The sequence below is a fragment of the Equus asinus genome, chromosome 11 (assembly GCF_041296235.1).
Source record: "Equus asinus isolate D_3611 breed Donkey chromosome 11, EquAss-T2T_v2, whole genome shotgun sequence".
NCBI lineage: Eukaryota > Metazoa > Chordata > Mammalia > Perissodactyla > Equidae > Equus > Equus asinus.
In genome coordinates this window covers 27,937,900-27,955,265 of record NC_091800.1, presented here as the reverse complement: position 1 = coordinate 27,955,265, position 17,366 = coordinate 27,937,900, and the positions used below count along the sequence as shown (strand labels likewise).

General features: G+C 39.5%; 1 protein-coding gene across 2 annotated transcripts in view; it reads right to left on the bottom strand.

The window, feature by feature from the left end:
• Positions 1-572: 572 nt before the first annotated feature.
• Positions 573-17,366, bottom strand: part of HTR2A (5-hydroxytryptamine receptor 2A) — a 57,419-nt gene continuing 40,625 nt past the window's right edge. For both annotated transcript variants that reach the window (XM_044779987.2, XM_044779988.2), the window contains one exon: positions 573-4,293. In XM_044779987.2, the coding sequence (XP_044635922.1) occupies positions 3,494-4,293 (800 nt within the window). In that variant the 3' untranslated portion in view covers positions 573-3,493. The remainder of the gene's footprint in view (positions 4,294-17,366) is intronic.

The following is a 17,366-nucleotide window of genomic DNA, read 5'->3' as shown; positions in this document are numbered from 1 at the left end:
CCTGGCACATGGTGGATACTCAACACCTGGAGCTATAAACACCTGGAAAAGATACCTACTGTCCCTGCTTCATAAGCTTTTCCTACACTTAGAGGTGAAGTGACGAACCAGGGCAACTTTCCAGTTTATTTAAGGATACTGTGTCTCCTTGGTTTTACTTTAATTCCTGAAGTTATCTCCTGTGAAAATGTGTGTATGTGTATGTGATTAAGTGTGTGTGTGTGTAAATGCACCTGTGCGTGTCTTGGGGCACACCTGTACACAGGTACCCACAGGTACCTGCCTGTGTCGGGGATACAGCAGCGGTTCTCTATGTTCCAAGGCTGTGTGGAACCAGATTTAGTGATCAAACACAGAGCCTTTTTCTGCTGCAGGTAACTGGAAACTGTATCACAATCATAAATCTAACTGGACCAGGTGGGTCCCAGCTCTCTCACTGAGCTCCAGAAGCACAGACTTTGTCCTCTCATAATATCTGGATGATATCTGGAGTTCCAAGCCTGATGTCCTGGGAGGTTTTGGGCATCTGCCTTTAGTAGGCACAGCTATGGCTTCACAAAATTGCATTCATTTTTGAGTATACTTTATTTACAATTATTCATTCTTTCTTGAAATCTTTTACAATCGCCTTGATTAAAATCATTACATAAAATAATCCTCACTATATTTGTTACACATGGCACAGAATAATTTTACACTTTATAAATATGTTTCATTGATGCACAAATGGAAGAAGCATCCTTTGCCAAAAGCAGTACAGGAACTTAGTTCAATTTGGCCGCAGTAGCACTTTAAAAAATGACCACGAGATGGCGCTGTGGCCAAGGAGATTAAGCATGTTTAAACAGAGTTTTCCCTAATTATGACATTTAATTCCTTTCTTTAAGTATACAAGAATCTACCATTCAACTTAAAGTAGAGTAAGGTTAGTCACCCTATTTTAATAGGATTAACTAGGAGTGAGTCCTTTAATCATAGCTCCATATATCATTCAAAGACTGTGTTTCACTGGAGTAGGGGGTGTATTTAAAAAGCCTCTGTAGTTAGAAAGTCCCCAGACTAAACAAAAGGCCCAAAGGTACCATTTTATTTAAGATCGATCATGGTTTTCCCCACCCTCATAGAATTGTGTCTTCCCCAAAATTAGGTCAACTTCCAGTTTATTTAAAGAGCCGATAATTCTGTTACATTTTAATCTGCTTTGACAGCAATGGAAGGTCATAGAAAGATTAGAACATGAATTCACATTTAAATTGACATGATACAAACATGCACACATGTGTATATACTGAGTGTCTTCATTAATGACTCTTGCTTTTTCTCCGTATAAATATATAAACATTAAATAAAGTGCATGGGAACAGGTCTGTACATGTATACAGATATATGTTTGTCTATATACACTTGAATAGATACTTATGGAGAGAAAAAACATACACATTTGTAATATATTTAGTCAAAAGACATCTGTCAGGCAGTATTTATGTTGATTCTGATCAAGATTGAGTATATAGGGGTAGAATCTGTAATCTTTTCTCTAATATACGATGAGATGAGCAGAGTTATAAACTAAGGCAAAATACATTAGAGTGAGACTTTTTAACATTTGTATTTTGACGAGTTAGTATGGTATAATCATTGAAGTAGTTCAGTTCAAATGTAGCCTCGATACTGGAGGCTTAATATAAATTCTAGCTTTGAAAAAAACACCTTTCAGTGTATGTATAAGGACATAATCAGGATAGCCCCAATGCATTTCCAACCACACAATAGCACCTCTCATATTCTTTAGTCTTCAAATCTATAATTTTTTTCAAACAGCTTAGAGCAAAAAACTATTTCTCATTCAATAGAAATGCTTCAGTATTATAGTCACATACCTAACATCTATTCCAATAATAATGCGCAATTATATAATATCAAGGTGAATTCAATGTTGTTGATCTCTTTAGCAAACTTTTCTACAAAATATTATATTACTGCTTTTTTAATTAGGAGAATCCAATTTCAGTGAGTAATAAATGAGTTGATTTTTAGGGAAGCGGAACAAAAATTTTGCTCAAAACTTTGATAGTCATAGGTTGGGTCCAGGCTGAAATGCCTATTTCTAAACTAATTGCCAATTTTGACTTTAGGTGATATTTGCCCCCCTTTTTGTTTGGCTGTTATTCACTGGCAACCGATCAGGAAAGTTACTGAGAAACTACCCTCAGAGTTGAAACAAATCTGTTTCTGAACCAGATAAGAAGAAAATAAATTGAACTGATTCTCAAAATAAGTCTGTTAATTAACATTTTTTTGACAAGGACCGTTTCAATTAGGACATTTTCTTTAAAGGCAAAGATCTCGTTTTAAGTATTTTTAGATCCTTGGTGGCTAGGAAATTCCTTCACAGATAGTATGCGCTCCATAGATGATTGTGAAACCAAAGCTGAACAGTTTTAGTAAATTATATAAATTGATTGATCTGAAAGCATCAGCTTACCCGATGGGTACCAATAGGAAAGTCACTGCCTTTTACAGAGATGTCCTAGGACCCTACTGCTGTCAGTAGCCAAAAACCTGAGTTTTTTCCTCAATCCTGACACAGTTACATCAATACGGCTTCCTGCTCAAAGGAGCACATGCACGATGCAGTCACTACAGAGCAAGTAACCAAAGACCTCTGTGGTGCTGCTTAGGAGAAGCAATTTCTAGAAATGCATTTGGTAATGTTAAATTATCCTTTTGATAGCTTACCTGGTAGAACAAACACTAAACAAGACCACCTTGGAAATTCAGAATTAAGCATAAATAGAAGAGAAAGCAGCAGTCGTTATTAAATAACATTTAAAATCTTTTTCACTTCTGAGAGGAATTAGCCTGAAATGCAGCAAATGCCAGCAACGTTGTGAACATTTCAAAATGACATCTATGAAAAAGCAGGAATGAAAAAGTTGTCAAGTATTTCATTTAATAATCTTAGCAATACAGACTTCATAACACTGTCCTTAGTGTCTTGTTGTTGTTCAAAATATGTATCATGGTAAGTTTTAAAGCGAAGTTTTCTTTATTTGAGGCCTTTATAGTCAACCAATTTTTCACTGTTTATAGCTACTTTTATTTACAGCAATAGTTGACCAACTCATGCCAACAATTAGCAACATAGCAGCAAGGTTTCCACTTGAAAATAGAAGCTAATTTAGATCTATTTATGGCCTCATTGTAATTATACAATAAAAGCTAATTATTTTAAAGACATATATCATTTACAATGTTAAAAATAAGTATCATAAAGCTCACAGCTTAAATGCTGTCAGAACATTTTTGAAGTGCACATTTTGTGGCATTTAACCCTGCTTTTCATTGATGGAATAAAATGAGGCATATAAATATTATTGTTGGTTCCACTAGATGAGCCTAATTTTTTCCAGTCTCCCTATTTCCTTTTTTTTCCCAGATAGGTGAAAACTTGCTCAGTGTGCCCTCCACGGTTGCCATGGCAACTAGTCTATCACACACAGCTAACCTTTTCATTCACTGTGTTGATTTTGTCTGTAGGAGCATCTTCTGAACATTGTTTTCCTAGAGCAACCATAGTGCAGTCATTATCTGTCATCTTGGCATCTTTCTTTGAATTTTTATTTTGTCCCATTTGGAGCTGACTAGACTTGTAGGCCAAGGTTGGTATAGTGTTCACTAAAATTAATTGCAATGGTTTTTTATTTTCCTTGTACTGACACTGGATATACCGTGAAAAGGCTGACCTGTAGGTCTTATTGAACAGTGTGTACACTAGCGGGTTGACTGCGGAGGAGAGGTAACCAATCCAAACAAACACATTGAGCAGGGCTCCGATGACTTCCTCGTTGCAGGACTCTTTGCACATGACAGCCATTATGTTCGTGATGAAGAAGGGACACCACATCACCACAAACAGAAAGAAGACGATGCCCAGCACCTTGCAAGCTTTTTGCTCATTGCTGATGGACTGCATAGTCCTCCTGCCGTAGGACCCAGGCTCCCTGTGGATCGACCGCTGGAAGAGCTTTTCTGAAGACAGGGAACTCTGAGGGAGGAAGCTGAAAGAAGCTAATTTGGCCCGTGTGCCAAGATCATTCACACACAAAGTAGCTTCTTTCTGGAGAGACTTGATAGTTAGAAAGTAGGTGATCACCATGATGGTTAAGGGAATGAAAAATGCCACGAAAGAGCCGATCAGGACAAAGTTGTCATCAGCAAGTAAGCAACTCCCTTCCTTAAAGACCTTGGAATCATCCTGTAGCCCAAAGACTGGTACTGGCATGGATATACCTGCAGATGGACAGAAAATGAAACACGATTATTAAGGAATTGAATACATGAAGGCAAGAGCATTGCCATATAATGGCGACTGTTCAAAGGATTTTATATCAACATTGTTTAAAAGTTTAACATATGCTTTCAATGAGAATTTAAAATTCCCTTGGACTTACTACCTGTTTTATAAGTATATATTATACAACATAGTTCCGTATACTTATATGTTATATTGCTCTGTATAACTAATTCTTTATTTACAAAGAAGTACAATAAACCTATCTTTAATTTTCATGCTACATTTTTCTGATTATAACATACTTATTAATTGAAGAAAATGCACACAGAGACAAAGAAACAAAAATAGAAATGACCAATGATGCCATCACCCAGAGGTAATCACCATTAATAATTCGATGCTGTTTCTTTTATTTTATTTTAATTAATTTATTTTTTGAGGATGATTAGCCCTGAGCTAACTGCTGCCAATCCTCCTCTTTTTGCTGAGGAAGACTGGCCCTGAGCTAACATCCGTGCCCATCTTCCTCTACTTCATATGTGGGACGCCTACCACAGCATGGCTTGCCAAGCGGTGCCATGTCTGCACCTGGGATATGAACCGGCGAACCCCGGGCCGCCGAGGCAGAACGTGCAAACTTAACTGCTGCGCCACCGGGCCAGCCCTGATGCTATTTATTTTAGATAAACACACACACATACACCCACACTGTACACACACATTTTAAAGAAGAATTGGAGTTCTAGATCATACACTGTTCTGTAACCTTTTTTTACATAACATCATAAGCATGGTTTATGAAAATAACTTTATAAAATTACAAACATATTTTCTTTCCAGAAAATTTGGAAAATACATAAAAGTAACAATGAATAAAGAAAAGAACATGTATTCTCACCAGCTTGGGCGACCACAATTTCCATTTTGTGTAGTTTCTCCTTCCATTCACACGTATATGTAAATATATGTGGACATACAGTATTTTATGTCCAATTTTAGATCTTCCTATTCGATTTAACATTAAATCATGAAAATTGCACATATTTTATTTTGAAAAAATATGATTTTCTAATGTGAATTTAAAGTAACTTTAGCCAATTTTGATTCTTTCTAAAAAAGCTTTCTTTTATGGAAAAATTCTAATATATTCAAAAGAAACAAAACAAAGCAAAATCCAGCATGATGAACCCATTACCCAGCTTCAAAAGTGATCAACTGAAGGCCAATATTGTTCCATCCATATCCCAACCTGCTGCAACCCCTCCCATGTTATTTTGAAACAAATCCTAGACATCATACTATTCACTCTGTAAATATTTTATTGTGCATATCTAAAAGGTAGTAACTCTTAAAAGAACATAATATTATCACAACACCATTTTCACTCCTAAATAAGAATTTAATGTTTCCTTAATGTCATTGAATATAGAGTGGGTGTTCAAATTTCCAATTGTCTCATAAAGGTCATTATATAATTTTACTAGTACAGCATTCAGAAGGGTGGGTTACAAAAAAAGTAAGCAGCCACAGACTTTTCTTTTATTGACAAATACAAGAGTTAGGTATAGCGTGAGAGAGTACATGGGAACATGAGCCCATGGTCATTTGCTCTGTCAGTCAAATCTGGGGAACCTATAAAGCTCCCTCAGGCACAGAGCTTAGGCAGAGGAGGGAGCAGAGTGAGTAAAGGCAACACGTGGTCTCTCATCATGCCGATTTCTCCCCCACGGTGATAAGACCTTATTAAATGGAGAGTCAGCTGGCCACCACCACCATTGTGCATTTTTGGGGGAGTGGGAGTATCTTCCCCTACTGGCCTGTGACTGCCATACAGGAAGAATCAGAGTGATGAGAAAGGAGAGGAATCAGAATCAAATACTTTGAATCAAACAACTTAGTTTAAAGTTGCTCCTTTTATGAAAGGGTCGACACCACAGAGACTGGGAGAAAGCCAGTAAAAAGTTTCTTTCTAACTCCTGCCCATGTTTGCAGCTCCCTCAGAATTTTATAACAGGGAGTGTCTTGGTCACTGCTTCTGACCATCCCTTAGAGTCTAATATGTGGTCACAATCCAGCCAGGAACACAGGTTCATTCGAGTTGGAGGCTACTGCTTGCTTGCCTTTTGCTATCCATCTGGAAAAACTTCCCTTGAGGATCTATAATCTAACTTCCGCATACTCAGAACAGAGTTCAGCTCCACCCAACCATGGATCTGACTCTCTTAACCTCATGTCACCTCACACTGGCCATCCTTGCAAGTAGGGGACATTAGCTTGAGTTAATGTAATGCTTCACACAAATCTTTCTCAGTGACATTTGCCATTATCTTCATAGACTTAATTGACAATATTTGTCACTTGTCTATGCAAGGCCATCCCAGTATTCTTGGAAGGTGGAGATAAATGACATCAGAGCTGTTCTTAAGGACACTTAGTGTGGTTAATGATTCTTCATTTCCTGTATTCCTCTCTGTCCCTGGCCTGCTTTTCGGAACATTCTGTGGGCCAAGAAGAGATGGAAGGACTGTGGCTCCAAGAGGAATATCTCCTGAGACTCTGGATACATGCCAATTTTGCTTATCCTTTAGAAAACTATTGATTGCAAAAGTTGAGATATGGTTTCTAAGAAGAGCGTTTTGTTTTCTAAGTGTTTGAACATATGTCTGTGCAAGGTGTTTCCTGTACTCATCTACAAGGTCTCGGTGAGTGTAGTTGCTCATTGATTAGAACAAATGCTTTGCCTTGGCTCTGTGCTCCTGCTCTGGTTACTCCATCCCTCTAGGCCTCAATTCCCATCTACAAGATGAGGCGGGTACCTATGTGCCTCCGTGGATGTGGTGAGGATAAAATGAATCAAGCAGGCAGAGCAGCTAGGACAGTGCGTAGTCAAGAGTAGATGTTTTACCAATGGCGGATAAACACGAGAGTAGCTTTCTCTGCAGAAGAATCCAGATTAAATACATTAACTTGACTTTGCTTTAATTTTGTTCTATTTTGCTTTGGTTGTATATGCTAAGACTTTAAAATATATAATAGATCTTCTTAGACTAAAAGAAGTTCAAAAGAGTTTTGGCTATTGGCTATGTAGTTAATAGTGATGTAATTATTATCTTCTGCCAGGGGCACAGAGGGTCTCAATCAATTTTAATTTAGTACAGCTAGAACTGTTGATTGCTTTTCTAATGTGATGAATTGCAGCCATTGCTATTAGTCATGATACATATAAACAAAATATCGACCGTCCAAAAAGAAAAGAGTGTATTATTTTGTTATTAAACTCTTGGGTGTGCATTTCCCTGATTCATGCAAAGAAAGTCACCACCTTGAGAGCCTTTTGCTCTATTTGTTTGCAACCTGGTAATTTATATAAGTGACAATTCTTAATTAACCAGAATATAGGATTACCTAAAACACCAAATTCTTCAATTATCTGGAATTCAGATGTGTCCTTGTTTGGGGAGAGTGTACACACACCCTTCCCCACTCCAGAATGGCTGGATTTCTGTGGTCAGAAAGGGATGATGGAGTCACCTCACTGAAGCATAGATTCTCCCTCTTAATTGTCTGGGATAAAGAGCCACTTCAGCGTGGATAGGGCAAGAGGACATAGGCAGGCTTCTAGAAGGAAGACCTTGATTTGGAGGAGGAGAATCAAGCTGATTAGGTCTTTAAATGGCCCATTCCTCTTTACCTATAACCAAAATAGACTGAATACTCTCATTTTCTATTCTCAGTGCCTCACTCCTAGTAAGGGGTCAGCAAAGGTTTGCGGAAAGAATAACTAGACAGTTACAGCGATACTCTATAAAAGAGGGGAAGGAATTTTATGACAAAGAACTAGAACACTTAGGCTTTGTGGGTATAACAAGCAGTTCAAAACAGACTCCTACCAAGGGAGATGAAGACGCTGGCTGATATCCGAGATTGCGGCCACAGCCATCTCCAGTGCATTAATTTTCCAGCTGCTTTGTTTGATAATAGCTGCTTCTGGAGACCTGGCATCTCCTCTCACTTGAAATTTCTGCATACAAAGCATTTTCCTTTATGAACAAACAGACAGTAGCTTGAACTGTGAGACTCTGCATTTTGTTTAATATATTTTTCTGAGGAGTGGAAAACAGCAATCAAAACTCAATACCAGTATTGGATCCTCCATGCGCATTTTGATTTCTTTTCATTAAAATTCAGACAATGAAATGAACGGGAAGCATGGATGCTAAGGAAAGCTGGTGTCTTTCTTTTAGGGTCACCCTGCTTACTCTTTGCACATTAAATTTGCATCTCTTGTTAACATCTTACCACAGTCTGGGTAAGTGGCCTTAACTCTGAAGAACTGGCTGTGAAAAAAGTGGTTTTTTTTAGGTGAGGAAGATTGGCCCTGAGCTAACATCTGTTGCCAATCTTCCGCTTTTTGCTTGAGGAAGATTGTTGCTGAGCTAACATCCATGCCAATCTTCCTCTATTTTGTATGCAGGATGCTGCCCCAGCATGGCTTCATGAATGGTGAGTAGGTCTGCACCCGGGATCCTAACCTGCGAACCCTGGGCCGCCCAAGCAGAGTGTGCGAACTTAACCATTATGCTACTGGGCTGGCCTTGACAAGTTTTATTCTTAATTCTAGATTTTTACATTTTAATATCATGGGACTGAAAGTACTTCTGAGACAGTGTTTCCTTGGGAAATAAAACAGTTGCTTTGTTAGGTAGCGATCTTTTGGTGGGGAACACAACAGCGGGAGACCCCAGGGCCTTGGGTCAGGTAGGAGATGGGGGAGGAAAGAAACAAATACTTCAGGACTCCTGTGGAAAAACACTAAATTTTGGTTCATAGATTTCATTTCTCATGGAAATATGACTTTTCCTTTGCATTTTCAGACATGCTGAATTTTTTAAAGTAATAAGAATGGATTTACTAACAGTTTGGCAGAAAGCAGCACAAGTGAATACTGCAGGACAGACATCACACTGCATGGACACAGGGCTTGAGTACACAGGGCAGCTGGGGCGAGCACTCACTGTCTTTCTAAGGCAGAGTTTAAAGCCCATGAGTTGGTAAATTCCTTATAATCTGTGGTCTCTGACGAGGCAGATGTACACAAAAATGAGTGCTAGATAAGCATGTCAGTTACCCAAGAAATTGGATGTTTCCTCTTAGATTAATTCTGAATATGTCTAATAATAAGTCATAACTTTTCAAAGTATTTTCACATCCATTCATTTACTCTCAATTGAATTTTTTTTACAACATTGTAAAAATCTCACCCACACTGTCCTATAGGCATTTACAAATTTTACTTTTTTAGAAAAACTGCGGCCTAGCAAGCTTAAATGATTTATTTAGAATCACATGGCATTTGAGGGGCAAAATCAAGACTTAGCCTCAGGTTTCTCCATTCTTATGGCTGATTCTTCTAACTTGCTTATTTGTTCCTTTTATGGTAGTTGTAAAAATCTACGACTGTATCAGAAGTCCTTAACATTGGTTTTAGGAAGACTAGGATGAATCGTAAAATCTGCAAAGTTTGCCTACATGCACGTTGTTTTGGAGAAAGATAGAGCTTTCACTAGACAATCAGAAAAACTTCTGTTCTCAAGGTGGTTAACAACCACTGAATTATATCAACATCCTCTGAACAGGGCACACACACGCACACACACACACATGCACACAGACACACACACACACACACACACACTCCCTGATGGTTCTCTATGCCCCGATACTTTCTTTTTTCATTCTTTAATCTCAAAGTCAAAATTTCCTCTCATGAGACATTATTCTTTGAGGCCAGACAGATATTTTAAAATTAAAATCGTTATAATCACCACCTAGTTTCTTTTTTATACAGCAGTTATTCCCAACTTGGGCTGCATATTAGAATTGCCTGGGGAACTTTTAAAAATTACATTGCCTGGGCTCCATTCCCAGAGATTCTGATATTAGTACTTCAAAAAATACTAACGCTCAGACCCCACATGGATGTTATTATTAAAATAAAAGAACATCTGGGGATCCTAATATACAACTGGTGCTGCGAACCCAGGATGTATAGGATTAAAAGTTTGACAAAAATGTGTTTCTGTTGAAATAAAACTAAATCAAGGAAAGTTTTACAGCTCCAATCTTTTCCTTCATTTAATGTATTTATTAATTTTCCTACAGGCTCAGATTAACTTGTCACAGCAAAGTGGAGAATTGATGGAGAGGGAAAGAAACTTGCCCTCCACCCCTCCCTGATCTTGAGCATGAGTTATTTGGGAAAAAAAAATGTGTTGAGTCAGGTTATTGTGTTGAGCCACAAATCGTTGTTTCAATTCCTTGACTGTTATGACTAAAGCTCTAGAAAGGTTTTAGACCTCGTGTTCTGTCCCAGTCAATATACAATACTTGGAAGTGATGCTCAAAGTGTCCGTGAAGCATAGGCAGTTGTGCACGGCCTGAGCTGGCGGCGTAACGGTCCCTGTCATTGCTTCCCAGAAAGGCAGTCTCCTGCTCTTCTGAACCTCACTCCTTTTCCTTTCTGGCCCAGAAGTTGTGCTTTCATGATGATGATCTTGCATTGAAAGGTAAAGAGACTGAATTCTTACTTGTGGAACGTGGATTGTCAGCTGTCACTGTGACACACAGAAGCCCATCCCTGTCTTTCACCCCAGGGCAGACTGACTTCATCCACCGCCTTCTTTCCCTGTCGATAGGTTATGAAACCCAAACAGAATCTGAACAATGTGATGGAATAGGGATAAATTATCAGAGCCTCATTTTGCTGCTGGAATTGCAAGTAATAGAGCAATTTTTCAAATTCTTTAGTTGAACTTATCATCCCCTGCTCTTTTCTTTTTTAATAAGCAGAATTACACTATCCACCAACAAAAGAAAAGTGTTCTTTTCCAGACTGCTTATTCAGCAACATGCTCCTTAGCAGAGGTTTATTTACAAAAACAATTCATCTCCGTCCCACATTATTGAGCCTCATCTTTAAATTATTACATCCTTTCTTCCATTTGTTTTCAAGGGGGCAGATTTTGGAGTGTTTTTTTCTGAAAGCTTGCAGAATGAGTCTTACATGTGACACCTTATTTCAGAGACTTTGGTTTAGAAAGTGTATGTAGAAACAGTTATGGTGTCTGGAAAGTTAGCTTGTAGAAGGTGCCCAGATAATCCAGGCCTTCAGGTAGTCAGTTTTTCCTTCCAGCCTCTCTTCTACACGGCTTCCTAAAGCACCACATTTATCACATCACGTTATGAAGAGCAACAGTGTCGCTTCATAATAATGGCTCGAGCCATTATTAACCACTGAGGCCACCCTGTAAGGTCTTTGTGATCAGTGTTAATGGAGTTGTTCAACTTTTTCAATTTTTGACATAGTCATGAGGTGTTCTCTCTCTTTATGTTCTGTCTTGAACTATTCAGAAGGGAATTACGTATAGCTTGATTTTTCAACTAATCACATAGTGTGTTCTGAGGAGCTACCAAGATCTGCCTGCTCCCACCTGTGTCTTTTCCCAGTGGCTTGCTTGGTACACTGCAACGTCCCGCTGTTAGAGTGAGAGGTGCCATTTTGTGTGTCTATAATACCTCAGAGGGTTAACCATTAACCCAAGCGCAAGTTGCAGTGGCACAGAGATGCATAGCAGGGGAGACTCCTGAGGGCACGGGCCTTAGGAAGAAGGCTGTCATAGGAGAGAAGACACAGAGAACAGCTCAGGGATGCAGGTCAGAGAGGGATGTGGTGTCTACGGCATATTGGGTTGTTCCTAAAAGCCTTGAGCTCCATGGGGGAAGATGCAGTGTAAATAGTAATTGGGAGGTACAGACCTACTTCTCCATTTTCCCTTGGACCAGTTCTGAGGCCAGCCTCTTCCCTGATGCTCTACCAACCAGGGAGGGCTCCAGAATGTCTCTGCAGCAGAGGCCTAGGGGTGGCAACTGATTGGGCATGGAGGAGCAAGGCAACCTGTCTTGTGGCTACGTTTGCACAGGACGTACACTCTTTTTACTTTGTGTGATTAGTTGGGGGTGGCTTGGGGGCTGCAGATGGAGATAATGTTCCCAAACTATATCCTACACTTCTTTTAAGACATAGCTCATGCTATCTTTCTTTCAACACATCCCCTGTAGGAAGGCTTCCCCAAATTATTTCTGTCTGTAATAAGAACTCCTTTCCTTACTCTATATTCCTTCCTCGCTTCCATAAATAATATATGCTGTGCTAATTCACACTTCTAATACCTTAGAATTTTTCTCTGGAAATCTCATTTTACCCATGAGACGATAATCTCATTAATGGCAGGGATATCTCTTCTTTTACTTGTTGCAGCCACTGCAGCATCTAATGCAGCTCTGCTCAGACTAGGGACTTAGGACATGCTTGTGGGACTGATGGGTAAATGAATGAGAGGGAGAAAAGAGATAGGGAATTATAACAAATGTGAATCATCTTACATTTTATAGACACCGCTTGAGTTTACTGAATAATTTCATAATGTTTCCCTTCAGTTTTACTGGGAAAACATGGTAAATGAGGCTGCCAATTAGCCACATAGGGCAGAGGGAAAATGGATATTTAGGTGATATTTAATCTGTGTACTCTTCTGAGAGAACTACACATAGAGTTAACCAGCACATGAACTGACCACTTTAACCACTAAAGTCACAAGGGAAACGATCACTGTAGCAGGCAGCGCCTACGTGGGAATCAGGAGACCTAAGTTTATTCCTGTTTGTTCTGACTCATAACCTGGAGCTAGGGCTGTTATTTTTCCAAAAGCTCTTTTTCAGGTAAATTAAACAAGTGTGTATTAGGAATGAGCAGTGCCATATAGTGGGGAAAGCAGAGAATAGGGCGTCATAAGACCCAGGCTTGCGTCCTGACTCTGTCAATCACTAGCTGGATAAGCTTAGGCTGCTTAATTTTAAAGTCTCCCTCTGTAATGTGGAGATAATAAAAGGAAGCCTTCCCTAATTTACATATAGGGCTTGGGTGAGAAAGCAGGGAGGTAATGTGTCTGAATTATTTTGCAAACTTTTAAGATGAAAGTGATTATAAATTATTTAGCACTAGACTCTGTGGGTACTGCAAAAGACCTTTGAGAAGCTTCATGAAGCCTAAGATATTGTAGGGAAAACAAAATATACACACATGATCTAATAAGACAGCAGTGCAGGGTAGAACGAGATCCAGGCAAACAGGTGACATGGATAAGCACTCCTACACGATGTCAGAATGTGATGCTCACTGTGGGTTAGTGTCTGCTGGAAAGAGTTGAATAGGAGACAGGGTTGCTAAGCTGGGCCTTGCAGGTGAAGAGAATCTGGAAGAGAGGCAGGACCAAAGGCAAGGACACAGGTATATGGTCCCTGTACATCCTGGGTCATAGCGCACCTGGCCTTGCTGGGGCTGAGTTCTGCTGTGTTTGGCATGCAACTGTGAGCTCAGGAGCAAGCACACATGTTGCTTGTCAGAGGCATCAAGCAGGTCCTCCCTCCGCGACAGCAATCAGTTTTAGTCATTCATCCACTAATCAAATATTAATTGAACCTACAGTGAACTAGATACTTTAGGAATTCGAGAGGAAGAAAGTGCTCGAGTCTATAATCACTACTTTACAATCCAAGACTTTTTGCTGTCATTCGTAAACTCATTAATCCAAAACAAGACTAGGGAGGAAGAGGATGCAGAGATGTAAGCAGTAAAACTAGGTTGAGCACTGACACCAAACTGTTAAAAATCGTACAATCAAGGTAAATCTGTAGTTACCTTGGATTTTTTTTTTAAGGCAGCTATAATGCAGGACACCAGTTCTCAAAAGTTTTGGTCTCAAGACTCCTCTAGACATTTAAAAGTTATTGAGACTCCAAAGACTTTTTGTTTCTGTGGATTATATCTACAGATCCTCCTCAACTTACACTGCGGTTACATCCCAATCAACCCAGCCTAAGCTGAAAATCTCACAAGTTGAAAGTGCACTTAATGCACCTCAGTACTGAACATCATAGCTTAGCCTAGCCTACATTAAATGTGCTCAGAAGACTTATGTTAGCCTACAGTTGGGCGAAATCATCTAACACAAAGCCTATTTTATAATAGAGTGTTGAATATCTCATGTAATTTATTGAGTACTGTACTGAAAGTGAAAACAAGAATGGTTGTATGGGGGCAGATGGTTGTCAGTGTATCGGCTGTTTACCACCCTGATGGTGTAGCTGACTGGGAGCTGCGGCTCGCTGCCACTGCTCAGCATCATGAGAGAGTACTGTACTGCATATCGCTAGCCCGGGAAAAGATCAAAATTCAAGGTTTCTACTGAATGCATATCGCTTTCACACCATTGTAAAGTCGGAAAATTTTAAGTTGAACTACCATAAGTAGTTTGGACTTAATCGTCTGTATAAGTATTTGTCATGTTAGAAATGAAAACTGAGAAAACTTAATAATTTATCAATTCATTTAAAAATAAACTAATAAGGGGCTGGCCCAGTGGCACAGCGGTTAAGTGCACACGTTCCACTTCGGCGGGCCGGGGTTCACCGGTTGGGATCCTGAGTGTGGACACGGCACTGTTTGGCAAGCCATGCTGTGGTAGGCGTCCCGCATATAAAGTAGAGGAAGATGGCATGGATGTTAGCTCAGGGCCAGTCTTCCTCAGCAAAAAGAGGAGGATTGGCAGACAACATCTCAGGGCTAGTCTTCCTCGGGAAAAAAATAAAACTAATAGACCCATTACATATTAACATAAATAACATTTTTGTGAAAAATAATTATATTTTTCAGAACAAAAAGTGAAAAGAATGGCATTGTTTTACAGTTTTGAAAATCTCTTTGATGTCTGGCTTACTAGAAGACAGCTGGATTCTCATATATGCTTCTGCTTCAGTCTGTTGTGTCACACACCACGTCGCCTCTGGAAAACTCCACTATACCCCCAATAAAAGGATGAAAGGGAAAATAACCGTATTTTTTCCCAGCTTTATTGAGAAATAGTTGACATATACGTTGTGTAAGTTTAAGGCGTACAATGCAATGATTTGATACACATATACCTTGAGAAATGTTCACCACAAGGTTACTTAACACATCCTTCACCTCACATAATTACCATTTTGTTGTTATTTTGGTGAGAATATATTAAAGCTCTCTCATAGTAACTTTCAAGTATACTATACGGTATTGTTAACTCAAGTTGCCAAGCTGTACTTCAGATCCCCAGAACTTATTCATCTGATAACTAACTGAAAGTATGTACCCTATGACCAACATCTCTCAATTTTCCCCACCCCTTAGTCCCTGGTAACCACCATTTTACTCTGTTTCTGTGAGTTCAATGTTTTCAGATTCCACATGTAAGTGGAATCATACAGTATTTGTCTTTCTTTGACTGACATTTCATTTAGCATAATGCCTTCAAGGTCCATCCAGGTTGTCACAAATTCCTTCTTTTTTATGGCTGAATAATATTACATTATGTATATATATATATATATATATATATATCACATTTTCTTTATCCATTCATCAGTGGACACTTGGGTTGATTCTGTGTCTTGGCTTTTGTGAATAATGCTGCAATGAACATGGGGGTGCAGCTATCTCTTCGAGACAGTTATTTCCTTTCTTTGGATATTACTATTATTATGAAAATAGTATTGACATCTTGGACTTCCTGCAAGTGTCTCAGGTATCCAGAGAGATCCCAGGAACACACTTTGAAAACCACTGATGTAGGAGAAAAAGCCATCAGGTTGGAATCAGAAAACCCCAGTTTGGATCCCCTATTACCTTGAGCAAGCCACTTAATCCCTCTGAGCTTCTTCTCCTATAAAACAGGGATTATTTAACAGTATCCCCTTGAAAGGATAATCATGAGGAATATAAACAAGAATTGCTATACCATTGGTAGTAAATATCATATCGTCTAGCAGATGGAAATCATAGAGAAGAATGTTCCACAGCCTTCCCTAATGTGCCGAGTTCTTCATTCTGTCTAAAAACCCCTTCTGTAGCTGAAACCTCTGATGCCCCTTATTTGGCTCTAACAGAAATGAAAAACAGCTTGCTTTCATCCTTATAGCTTAGCTTAAAAATCTGAACCTTGGTTGCCTCCTTGGCACAGAGGTCTGTTAATAAGGAACTAGGTCATCACTTAACATAGGGGCCTTGCAGAGCAAGAGCATTTCCCAGAATGGCTGATAGTGGACTCCTCAGCTCTGTCATTTTCCATAATTGACCAAGTAGCAAATGGTGAAAATGTCATGACCTCTTCTGTGGATGGTAACAATTAAGTCAATTGCCAAGAGTACTGAGTAATGCGTGTGCAATGTGATATTGCTTTAGAAAGTATACATTAGGATTCACAGGGCAAGGACAAAAGAAAGATTTCTACTGTGCACTTCTCTTTGGGAACAAGGGTGGCCTTAGGAAATCTGGGGCTTCTTTCATAGGTATTAGGGTTCATGGAAATTAGTGTGAAGGGCTTTCTCCCAAGACAGCCCCAATGAAAGGATCTCAAAGATGGGTCTGCCATTGCTTGTTTTATCACTCAGAGTTCTTTGGTTTTAAGCAGTAGAAGCTAATTTGGGCTGATTTAGCAGAAAATGAGTTTAAATAAAATGATACTGAATAGTTCAAAGAATTCTTGAGAGGGCCAGGTTCCGAGCTAAAATTCCAATGTTAAATTGCATTGCAGACCTGGTCTGATGAGGAGACTTCTGCTGTTTTCCTTGTCCACTGAGCACTATAGGGAACAAGAACAAAAGCTCCTGCCTCACCAAGGACTCCTATACCAGGGACTCCATTACACAACCACTGGAAGCCAGACGCCTCAGCCACCTCCATGCTGGCGACAACGGAGGTGGCTTGCTCATCCTATTTGTTCACTTTGCTCTTTTCCACATCACAGTTTTGCCAGGGTAGTGCTGCTGTTTGGTGGAACCTAGGCTGTGAGCCAATGTCCTAGCAATTAAGAAGGCTGGGAATTTGAGTTCTGCCTTTTGGGAATTTCCCCAGATATAGAAAGGCTAGTTGAAAGAGACGGGCAGCCGTGAATATGTCAGGCACCCATTTCACTTGGCC